The sequence below is a fragment of the Hippopotamus amphibius genome, chromosome 1 (assembly GCF_030028045.1).
Source record: "Hippopotamus amphibius kiboko isolate mHipAmp2 chromosome 1, mHipAmp2.hap2, whole genome shotgun sequence".
NCBI lineage: Eukaryota > Metazoa > Chordata > Mammalia > Artiodactyla > Hippopotamidae > Hippopotamus > Hippopotamus amphibius.
Genome location: NC_080186.1, coordinates 111,555,887 through 111,568,654, shown reverse-complemented (window position 1 = coordinate 111,568,654; position 12,768 = coordinate 111,555,887). Strand labels below are relative to the sequence as shown.

The window sequence follows — 12,768 nt, the reverse complement described above, 5'->3', positions numbered from 1 at the left end:
TTTTAGGATCATTTACCATTTTATAGCTATGCCCCTAAGTTGTTCTCCTTCTTGCTGCCTTTAGTGTAAACAAGCAAAGAACACTATAACTAAATCTTTTCTGGCTATATTGTGTTAACTTCTTCCCTGATAATTCTTGTAGTTTAGTCTTTTTTTTTTTTTCTTAGAAAATTTGGCTTCTTGTCCATCTGATCAAGCTTATATCAAGTAACGCTTTGTCTCGTGACCTGATTTTCTGCCTGTTACACAATGAACCAAAGAAGGTTGGTTGACTATACATTCTTGTTTGGAGTCCCTGATAATGTCAATGTTCAGTCACGGCCTGGAATGAAGGAACAAAATGATGAAGGTTGTGAATGTTACTATTCTTAGGGAGTGAGACCATAAATAAAGGCAGTTCTAGTGGCCTGGAACTGAATCACAGCTCTCCAAACAATATTTAAATTGTATAGGTATCTTCGCTTAACACTAAAAAACTGTGGCCAAATGGTAGTTTTTTGGTTTGTTTTTGTTTTTGTAATCTGGTTTTCTTCCTAAGTAACAGCCAGAGAAACAATCACTTAAGATTTTAGTTCAGAGAACTAATTCACACTCAGGAATAGAAATAGACATACTTCTGTAACCCTTTTATAGCACTAGTATTGCAAGATGAGAAAGACCTACATTACATTGCTAACCTTGTTAAAAACCTGGGAACTCTGAATCTGCTCATCTAATACTGATTGCATGTTAAACAGAATATTAGTATCGAACAGTTCTCAGCGCTTTCTGAGAGGCTGTTCCACAGTTATAATCCTCAGTTTGGCTCAAACAAAAATTTCCATTTTAAAAACAAACAAACAAAAAACCAGAATGCTAGTATATTATTAAAACAAGTCTCCCTAACTGAATCAGCACCTATACTTGGCAGAGAATAATAAACCAATAATTTTAGTGATTAGTAAAATAAAGTTGAAAAATTTAGGGAGTTAAACACTTTGCTTATTCTCACTTGTTAATATTACTTCCAAACACTTTTTATGCTAAAACATGCAAATAAGGAAGAGCAGTGATAGCTAATTTGATGAATTTGCCTTTTACATGTTATTAAACAAGAAGTAAACGTACCATTATAGTTTTCACACTGCATCAGCAATCAAAATACAGTAATTTTTTTCAAACCAACAGGCTTAAGGTACAAAATTTCCATTCCTCAACCTAACTTGTCTTAACTGGGAACATTAATGCTTCTAGCCACTTTGCAGTAACTGTATTACAAGATCAGAACCTAATAACTGGCACTATGAAATAAAATCAGGGAATCAACAGCTTCATAAGTTCATTTGAGAATAAAGTACCTCTGACCACCACTTAAATTGCAGAAGATTCACCAGAAGCAGCTACCTTCCATTCAACAAATTAGTTACAAATGATGACAAGAGTGGTGAGGAAATGAGAAATTTAAAGGCATATAGGAGAAACTGTCTAAAGGAAAAGTAAATCAAGTCTAAATGACAAAAAGTGAATCTTGCATTATGTTAAAAGTACTATGCAAAAGTAGTGAATAATAAGCAAGAGAAAGAAGAGTGAATGATAAAATGGGAAAATGTTTTCCTGTATGACTAGAAGTCATTCTCAATGAGGACAATATAATCATCTATAGGACATTTTAGACATCTATTGAAGTGTTTTGGTTGTCATAGCAATAAAGAAATACTACTTAATTTAAAGGGCAGAGTCCCCAAAGCATAGGAAACTCCAGCATAAAGAAATGTCTCTATTCTTAAACTTCCTATGGATAGTAAGGTATATAAAAAATATCTTTATATCTACCAAAGCCTAGGACCTAACTCCATTCTATATATAAAATACCACACACTATATGTCCAGAAAAACAACTACTGAATAAAGCGAGAGAAAATTAAACTTTATTTGTACCTTTACCAAGAATTGTTCATTCTGGTGGCTTACCTCTCATGGTATTTAAGGTACAAATACCCTTATAGCAATCTATTTGGGTAGTTGTTACGTCTATGTTTGCTGCCAATATCTACTACGTTATATATATCTTCCTGTTATAGACTTCTGAGTATTTACACATTGAAATGCATATTATTTGTCATGAGTTACTTATCTATCCTTTATCTTACATCTAAAGAATTTTTTTAACATATGTGTAAGAAAGCTGTATTACCTAAGAATTTCATTTCATTAAAGGTAGTATTTCAAAATGTTTATTATAAAAAGAGGGCACTGGGTCTGACAGGTATGAGACCCATCAGGCTAGAAGATCAGCATCATTGTAGGATACCTATAGGCTTCAATCAATCCAGAAAAAGACAAGAAAGGACACACAACTATAGGATTTTTCCCTTTCTTCTGAGAATGTAAATTCTAAGCACGCTGAAAAGTAAACATAATAAAACCTTTATTGCAAGGTGGTCCTCTAGGTTTAAGTCTATTCAAATCTGCACAACATCAAAGTGAGTGGCAAGTAAGTGAATATAAGATACCTGGCCTACTAACAACTTCCTTGTGACACTGTTGAAATCATCAAGGAGAGAGATTACCTATTTTAACAGCTTTTCAAGGAAAACAAAACTAACTGGCCTATTTTGAGAAAAGAGGCTGGGCAATCTATTTAACATACAAAAAAAGTGTGCCTGGTTTTAAATCAACAGAGCCAGGACTTCCCTGGTGGCGCGGTGGTTGGGAATCCGCCTGCCAATGCAGGGGACACGGGTTCAATCCATCCCTAGTCCAGGAAGATCCCATATGCCATGGAGCAACTTAGCTCATGCACCACAACTATTGAGCCTGTACTCTAGGGCCCATGAACCACAACTATTGAGCCCATGTGCTGCTACTACTGAAACTCGCATGCCTAGAGCCTGTGCTCAATGACAAGAGAAGCCGCCAAAATGAGGCGCCCATCTCATCTATCACTTCTTCCCCGATGTCACCCTGTGCACTGCAATGAACAGTAGCCCCTGCTCGCCACAACTAGAGAAAGCCTGTGTGCAGCAATGAGTACCCAACACAGCCAATAAATAAATAAATTTTAAAAAAATAAAGCACGTTTAAAAAAAAAATCTATCAGAATCTAACCTAAACTTTTTTTTAAAGCTCTTTATTGGAGTATAATTGCTCTATATGATTGTGCCAGTTTTTGCTGTACAACAAAGTGAATCAGCTGTATTTATATATATATCCCCATATCCCCTCCCTCCCATGACTCCTGCCCACCCTCCCTACCCCCCTCCCCCAAGTCATCACCAATCATTGATATACTCTGGTTTCTCTTCAGATCATATAAATCTTTCGCCTTTTACCAATCATCGAGCTGATCTCCTTGTGTTATGTAGCAGCTTCCCACTAGCTATCTATTTTACATTTGGTGATGTATATATGTCAATGCTACTCTCTCACTCGTCCCAGCTTCCCCTTTGCCCCCAACCCGGTGTCCTCGGGTCTGTTCTCTACATCTGCATCTTAATTCATGCCCTGTCACTGGGTTCATCAGTACAATTTCTTTTTTAGATTCCATATATATGAATTAGCATATGGTATTTGTTTTTCTCTTTCTGGCTTACTTTGCTTGGTATGACAGACTCTAGGTCCATCCACCTCACTACAAATGAGGAAACCATACTCCAAAAAGAAACATGTGCCACAATGTTCATGGCAGCACTATTTACAATAGCCAGGACATGGAAGTAACCTAAATGCCTATCAACAGATGAATGGATAAAGAAGATGTGGCACAGGTCAAATGCTGGGTGTTTGGTTAAAATCAACAGTGAGTTATGATAGGATCAAGATGGCAGAGTAGGAGGATGTATGCTCACTCCCTCTTGCAAGAGCACTGGAATTACAACTAATTGCTGAACAATCATCGACAGAAAGACAAGGGAACTCACCAAAAAAGACACCCCACATCCAGAGACAAAGGAGAAGCTGCAATGAGATGGTAGGAGGGGCGCAATCGCATTAAAATCAAATCCTATAAATGCTGGGTGGGTGACTCACAAACTGGAGAACAGTTACACCGCAGAAGGCCACCCACTAAAGTGAGGGTTCTGAGCCCCATGTCAGGCTTCCCAACCTGGGAGTCCAGCAACAGGAGGCAGAATCCCCAGAGAATCAGACTCTGAAAGCCAGCAGGATTTGACTGCAGGACCTCCACAGGACTGGGGGAAACAGAGACTCCATTCTTGGAGGGCACACAAAAAAGTGTGCTCACCAGGACCCAGGGGGAAGGAGCAGTGACCCCATAGGAGACTGAACCAGACCTACCTGCTGGTATTGGAGGGTTGCCTGCAGAGGTGGGGGGCATCTGTGGCTCACGGAGGAGACAGGGGCACTGGCGGCAGGGGTTCTGGGAAGTGCTCATTGGTGTGAGCCCACCCAGAGTCCGCCATTAGCCCCACCAAAGAGCCTGTGGGCTCCAGGGCTAGGTAGCCTCAGGCCAAACAACCAACAATGTGGGAACACAGCCCCATCCATTGGCAGACAAGCAGATTTAACTGTCACTGAGCTCCGCCCACCAAATTGGATTAAAGCTTTACTGAGCTCCGCCCACCCAGCCCTACCCACCATCAGTCCCTCCCATCAGGAAGCACGCAGGAGCCTCCTAGATAGCTTCCTCCACAAGAGGGCAGACAGCAGTATCAAGCAGTATCAGCAGTATTTCATCTTGTGGAACTGAAAACCACAGCCACAGAAAGATAGAGAAAGTGAAAAAGCAGAAGACTTTGTACCAGATGAAGGGACAGGATAAAACCCAAAAAAACAACTAAATGAGCAGGACATAGGCACCCTTCCAGAAAAAGAATTCAGAATAATGATGGTGAAGATGATCCAGGACTTTCATAAAAGACTGGATGCAAAGATTGAAAAGTTTACCAAAGACCTAGAAGAAGTAAAGAGCAAACAGATATGCAACACAATACCTGAAATGAAAAATGCACTAGAAGGAACCAATAGCAGATTAACGGAGGCAGAAGGGCAAATAAGTGACCTGGAAGACAGAGTGGTGATAATCACTGATGCGGAAAAGAATAAAGAAAAAAGAATGAAAAGAACTGAAGACAGCCTAAGAGACCTCTGGGACAATGTTAAACGCACCAACAGTCGCATTATAGGGGCCCCAGAAGGAGAAGAGAGAGAGAAAGGACCCAAGAAAATAATGGAAGAGATTATAGTTGAGAACTTCCCTAACATGGGAAAGGAAATAGCTACCCAAGTCCAGGAAGCACAGAGTCCCAGGCAGGATAAACCCAAGGAGAAACACGCCAAGACATATAGCAGTCAAACTGACAAAAATTAAAGGCAGAGAAAAGTTATTAAAAGCAACAAGGGAACAACGACAAATAACATACAAGGGAACTCCCATAAGGGTAACAGCTGATTTCTCAGCAGAAACTCTGCAAGCCAGAAGGGAGTGGCATGATATATTTAAAGTGATGAAAGGGAAGAACCTACAACCAAGAATACTCTACCCAGCAAGGATCTCATTCAGATTTGACTGAGAAATCAAAAGCTTTACAGACAAGCAGCAGCTAAGAGAATTCAGCACCACCAAACCAGCCCTACAACAAATGCTAAAGGAACTTCTCTAAGTGGGAAACATAAGAGAAGAAAAGGACCTACAAAAACAAAACAATTAAGAAAATGGTAATAGGAACATACATATTGATAATTACCTTGAATGTAAATGGACTAAAGGCACCAACCAAAAGACACAGACTGGCTGAATGGATACAAAAACAAGACCAATATGTATGCTGTCTACAAGAGACTCACTTCAGACCTAGGGACACATACAGACTGAAAGTGAGGGGATGGAAAAAGATATTCCATGCAAATGGAAATCTAAAGAAAGCTGGAGTAGCAATAGTCATATCAGATAAAATAGACTTTAAAATAAAAAATGTTACAAGAGACAAGAAAGGACATTACATAAAGATCAAGGGATCAATCCAAGAAGAGGAAATAACAATTATAAATATATATGTACCCAATATAGGAGCACCTCAATACACAAGGCAAATGCTAACAACTATGAAAGAGGAAATGCAAGGCAGAATTAGAGACACAGATGTAGAGAACAAACATATGGACACCAAGTGGGGAAAGCAGGGAGGGTTGGGGGGAATGAATTGGGAGATTGGGATACAAAATTGTACACTCTAAATATATGCTGTTTATTGTCTGTTAACTGTATCTCAATAAAAGTTCTTAAAAAAAAAAAAGATGTGGCACATATATACAATGGAATATTACTCAACCATAAACTTCTTTATGTGAAACTGTAAGAACTACCTAAAATGTTTCTACTATGGTAAAGGCCTTATTTTTCTACAAATAAGGACTGCTCATTCCTACTCAACCTTTCAAAAATTATATAGCTCCATTTCTCTGAATACCCACTCAAGCTTTCAGTAGGCACACCTCAGAATTATTTTACGGTGGGATATACTAAGATAAACTGAGAGGGTCAGATGACTCAACTCCAGCCCTATGAAGAATCAGTACTAGAACAAGGATTAGTTAACTTCAATTCATCCACTCAGCAGAGAGTTTGAAGAAACTAAACGTTTAAGTACAAAATCTCCTAAGCTCATGAAAACTTTCAAGAACTATAAGAGAAACACAGAAAGTAAAACTTGATTAATGCTAAGATGAGCTATAGAAAAACTAAAAGTTAGACTTGTCTGCTTTTTGCTTTGTTTTCAAACTGGAATTTCCAGATGTCTTACTAAGCTACATGTGGTGTTACTACCTCAGTTAATTCCCAACTGACAAAAAATTTGGATACTTTTCCTTTTAAAAGTTGCCCCACAGTGTGTAACTTGAGAGGAGTGATCCAATTCCTCTGGTCTCAGTAACCACGAGGAGAGAAAGTGACCCCAAGAGATACTGATATAATGGAATAGCAGCCACTTAACTACTGTTCTAAACAATCCCTCCCATCAGGGCCTTGGCTAAAATTATATGGTCTCAATTATCTTACTGAAAATTCTCAACAGGATCCCAAAATTAGAAATCAAAGCTACCCCCAAACAAAACCTTAAGCACCACTGACACAGGAAGACAATGACTATCCCTTTATTCCTCTACAACAGGGTTCCTGGACCTCAGTGCTCTTGTCATTTTGGGCCCAATAATTCTTTGTTGTGGAGAACTGTCCTGTCCATTGAAGCATGTTTAGCAGCATCCCTGGCCTCTATCCACTAGATGCTGGAAACAACCCTCCCCTTCCCCTAGTCCTGACAACAACCTAGCTGTAGAAAATGTCTTACTGATGTTGCCAAATTTCCTCCTAAGCAGCAAAACTGCCCCCAGTTGAGAACTACTGCTCTACACTGTCTCCTTTTTACTGATCAATATTAAACTGTGGAGACATAAAAATAAGTCAACATCCACGGGCTTCTTAGACCCCTTCTTATTTGACTACACAGAATAAGAAACGATCCACGTTTTTTTCCTCTTCTAATAAGATGGCTATCTGAGAGACCTTAGCATCCTCTCCCTCAACCTAAGCAAAGGTCATAAAAAGCCAAGTAAACATAAAGAAACACAAAGTGTTAGTAATCAGTTGGTACTTCCCCAAAAAATATAAGGAATTTCATCTGTAGCAAGTTTAAAGATTTTTGTTCTTCCTCATACTGAAAAAAATCCCACAGATTTCCCCAAGATATAAATGCCTATTTATCAGTAGAATTTCAAGACTAGAACTAGCCTTCTAACCATAAGAATATATATTTCTTACTTCTAGATCCTTGCAGGAAGTATACTTCCTGACACTGTATGTTCAAACTTCACATGGTAGCACTTGCATTTTGTTCCACTGAAGCCTTTTAGATAAAGATCTCATACCACTAACACCACTACTTTTTAAATATAACTTTGGGGTCATCATATCATTCAAGAGACTTTTAATAAGCAATTGCTATGTAGCATCAGAAAGATGCTAGATCATCAAGCAGACTTTTTAGCTAGGAAGTTACCAATAGCAGAATTTAAGAAATTGAATAATTAAAGCCTCTAAAACCTAGCTCAAATCATTAATTCCTTATCCCAGTTCAACAAAACTACTAACATTACTTACACAACATTCTAGGACCTTTCAAAGAATCATGCAACTTTAAAAAGCAAGGTCAGTGAGCTTAGAATTTTAAGAGTCACACTCTTTAAGAAATCTACTTTTTAGCTACTCTTATGGGGTGGTTAGAAAGTTTTCCTGTATTAAAGTCATTACAAGTGCAGCACAATGACTTGTATAGCACTTGGTAAAGAACATTTTATTAGGTCAAAGGTGATATAATAAGGAGATGTGAGAGGGAGAGAAGCCTGTTCCTTCCTTCAGACAAAGCCTCAGAGGTGAGCAATACGCTTGCAGTCCTTAATTACACTGGTCTCTTCTCTGGTGAGCAATACGCTTGCAGTCCTTAATTACACTGGTCTCTACTCTGATCTCCATAAAACACTTAAGAACCACCCTAGTTTCATCAATACCAAAAGTAGCTTACTCCACATATGATTTATCTCACCTCTTTAATGACTATATCAGAAATAATCTCATAAGGTAATATTCCCTGACCTTGATTTAAAAGTAGAGGAGGGTAGTATGGAGATGGAATGACACCGTTACATTCCATGACACAGCCCTCTGCGGCACTACCCAGTCATCCCTCATAGTTAACAACATCTATCGTGGCTTCACAGTGTCTCTAAATGGGATAGTCAGTTGAGGTAGAAGCTTCTGCTGTATTCTGAAAACAACTTTTAAGTTACTTAAGTATTTCCTCTACCATCTGATGACCAAAAAATACACAATGCCATTTTAACCAATTATACATAAACTTGAAACACTAAGGCTTCAGACTGTTTAATCAAAATTTCTTATTTTAAAATTCAAGTTTAGTATTCGTTAAATTTTACAAAAACTATCTTCACGATAAATAAGAAAACACTGTTAATAAAAATGTAAATTCCTAAATCATTATTCATTTCTAGAATGAAAACTTTTTTGAAACCTAATGATAATAATACCACTAAATTCTAAAATTCTCTTCATGATTTCCCCCTCATTTCTTAATATCTTTTTTCTAAAAGAAACTTGTCTTTTTTTTTTTTATTTAAAGTGCACGATTTGATACTTTTTTTCTTATTAGTAATGTATATATGGCAATCCCAAAAACTTCTGTCTTCTCATCTGGGAGGATCCAAATCAAAAACACACAAAGCTACGATGATGGACAGATCAGGATTAGCAGTAATGAGTGTTATTTCATCAAATTAAATTAATTCAACTAAATGTGGCTTAACCTACATAGCATTAGACACACTCCAATCTCTCTCTCAAGTTATAACCAAAAGAAAAAACCTTTTAACACAGACATTAAAGTTAGCCGGGCCTGTGAATCTTTCAGAGCAGTAGGACTGACAAGAAAAAAAATAAACAAAAACCTAAGGGTAGTTTCAGGGATGAAGGCTGAGTAAGCTATTGCTATTGCCTGTACATTTCCAAATGTATCATGAAGTGCTATTAACCTAGAGGCTGGGGAAGGGAGAAGAAATAAGAGTTGTAAAACCTTGCGACCTAGTCCCACTGAACAAAATTATGACTTTACCTGGTGAATAAATTGGCAAGAGATGAGAGGGCTCTGAAGTAGCTCCTCCCACTGACTGGGTACCTCCCTAGCAATAGCTCACTAAAAGCTGATATAAAACTCAATACCAGCCTCTGGTGTTCAGAGAAGGCAACATTCCTGGGTAATGAATCTTGTCGATCCAACTACCACCAAAGGCACCCTCTTGAGATGTAAATTAACTCCAGACAAAGAAAAACTCTACTCCCGCTATCCTCAGGACATTCAGGTTTCCCACAACATTGATCCAGTTCAGGAAACAATGCATGTCTAATGAATGCTGAGTACTTACAGTAAAGGAATCTCAGGTTTATATAAAAAAATTATTTTTAAAAATCTTGTCAATATTGTCCTATATTATGATAATCATATTACTGACTAACCAGTGCTGAATTGGTTTTTCAGTAGCAGAGGCAGATCTGTACTGAATCAGCCACTTACTAATTTGGTCATTCTTACAACTAACATTTTCAAGATGACAGCCTAGGGTTAAGGATATAGAAATGGCCATGAAACATGAAACTCACTGGCTCATCCACAAAATCGAAACTATATTCCTGACCTCACTGCACCTTTCCTAAAAATGCACAGCAACAATGATTTACTAAATATTTCTCCCTTCTTCCTCAACTCACTCTTCCTTTCTACCTCAGTCTATGCTATCTCCTCAATCTGAACTCTACCTATGCTTCAAAACTCAATTTAAATCCCATCTCATCTGTTACTTCTTCCCAGGCCTCACATCACCAATGCTACAATCTCTCTCTCTCTCTCTCTCTCTCTCTCTCTCTCTCTCTCTCTCTCTCTCTCTCTGAATTCTAAAGCACATCCATCCTCATTCACTTTAGTTGCTACTTTTTACAACAAAATTGCAAGATGATTAAGGGCAGGAACCACATACTCCTCAGTATCAGCTCCAGGCCATTCAGCTCTGAACGTTGTATGTTTGTAGGAAGTACTCAGTTATACTTAATTGTCAGCCTCAATTTACAAATCAGGCATGACAGATAATAAATCAGTCAAAAAGATCAACAACTTCTCTTCCATGTATCAAACGAAGGCTTAGAAAAAGACCTAAAAAGTCTTTCAAAAGATTCCTTTTCAAGAGCACTTTAAAGTGAAGACTTGAGGTAAGAATAAAAGATATAATAAGTTGTGGAAAGTTAGACTGTTTTCTCACTCCTAAAGGCAAACAGTGAATAGCAACTTAAAGATCAGAAGAGCGAGGGCCACACTGTTCTATAGGGCATTCCATTCAACCTGTCACTGGTCACACACATACTGGCTGAACTCCAGACTCCTTCTCTCTGGTAAAAGAAAATTCTGGAGGCTCTGATGTCCGCTAGCAAAAAAACAAGGTACCTGCTCGTCTCAGCACTGAAGTATGGCAAAAAGCACACAGACACACAGACAGCCAAATCAGCAAGCAAAACTAAAACAGCATGTAGATGAAACTGCAACTACGAGGTTGGGGGCTGGGCAAATAGAGAAGAAAGAAAATGCCGTAAAAGCCTGAAAAAGCACAACCTTTAGGTGAAAAAGGCTAAAATACCTTTTAGGCACTTTTCATTGTACTCCATTTGTGTTTCCAAGAAATAAGACATACAGACACACTTTAGTAGGTTTTCTTACAGATTGTATCTGAGACACTATAAACATTGAGGGAAGTTGTTAGACAGGCACCCTGTCTTAAGGCTGAACACAGATACTTCTAAAGAAAAGAACAACCATAACTAGTTCTAAAGATGGTTGGCCAAAGGTAGGATTAACATTCACCCTGGTAGGTCTCCCTGTGGAAGCTATAACCCAACCCAAAACTGCCTCCGCGGTTGGGGGTGCTGTACCCCGCTAGCGTGCTGTAGAAGCACTTTTTTCCACAGCGATAGCACTAGCCCTCTAGGGGCTAACACAGTCTGGCAGATAGTGGCGAAAACCAATTTTACATCAGATGATGCAGTCCCCAGCATTCTGTCCTAGATCTTTTTTACTAAGTGAAGAGAGAGAACGGGGGAGGAGCGGTGGGTAAGGCAGGTGGTGCTAAAGACACTGGCAGCAAGACAACCAAAATAAGCAAGTTGAAACAATATGTTCTGCCTTCTTCCTAAAGCCATTTCCTTCAATAGTGTTAGGGAGCGCAGGCAGTCTGCAAGTCATTAGTACACTGCTGTTTTCACTTTCACAAGAGCCCTGGAAACCCCTGAATAGCAAAGTCCCCCTCTCCATCCCAGTTACCTTCCAACCCTCTCTTTCTTTCCGTGCTTTCTTCCTCCTTTCTTCCCTAGAGACAACCGAATAAGGACAATCCTCAGCAATCCGCTATTTTGCTTCAGTGAGGATGGGGGAGGGGAGGATCTGGTGAAAAGTGGAAAAGCAAATAGAGAAAGGTGAGAAGCAACAGCGGAAAGAGTATCAAGCGGGGGGAAAGAGAGGTCCTCTTGGGAAAGAGACAAGGTGAAGAAGAGTGCAAGAAAATCGAGGGGAGGTGTCAGATAAGAACTTGCTAAAGAAGACCAAAAAGAAAAGAAAAAAGAGGGGAGGGGGAGGGGAGGGGGCCGGTCAAGAGGGGAGAGAGTGAGGGGCAGGTGGAGCATCCAAGCGGGAGTCACGGAGCCAGGGCCGGGACGCCCGGGGTTTGGGGCCAGCGACCGGAGACGGTGGGCAGCAGGTCCTCGGGAGACCGATGTCAGGGGAATCGGGGACGTGCGGGAAGCTTAAGCCCCGTTCCGGGACATCGGGGCGAGGAATCCAGGCCGATGCCCACGCGCAGAGGACACGGGGCTCTTACCGGTAGTTTGGGGCTGACCTCGCCCTTGCAAAAGTGGCAGAAAAACCGGTGCGCGGCAACCGCGGCGCCCGCACCGGCCCCGGCCGCCGAGGCCTCCGCCATTTTTCTCTCGCGCCGCGGCCGTCCGAGAGGGCAGCCGGCCGGTCGCTCTCCAGGCCGCTACCTCCCGGCTGCTGTCGCCGTCTCTGCCGCCGCCGCCGCCGCTTCCTCAGTGCTGCCAGCCGCTCCAGAGCCCGCGGGGGTCACGTGAGTCTCCCAGCCCACAGAGACGGCGGCGCGGACAGCGACCCCGCGGCCCGCCTCCCAGCACCAAAGAGGCGCAGGAAAGAGAGTCCGCCCGCGGCCGCC

At 40.4% G+C, this 12,768-nt stretch overlaps 1 protein-coding gene across 1 annotated transcript in view; it reads right to left on the bottom strand.

Moving 5' to 3' along the window:
- RNF115 (ring finger protein 115) overlaps positions 1 to 12,551 on the bottom strand; it is a 67,103-nt gene extending 54,552 nt beyond the window's left edge. Inside the window, exon 1 of the mRNA XM_057721416.1 lies at positions 12,421 to 12,551. Coding sequence (XP_057577399.1) covers positions 12,421 to 12,522 — 102 coding nt within the window. The 5' untranslated portion in view covers positions 12,523 to 12,551. The remainder of the gene's footprint in view (positions 1 to 12,420) is intronic.
- Positions 12,552 to 12,768: the final 217 nt, after the last annotated feature.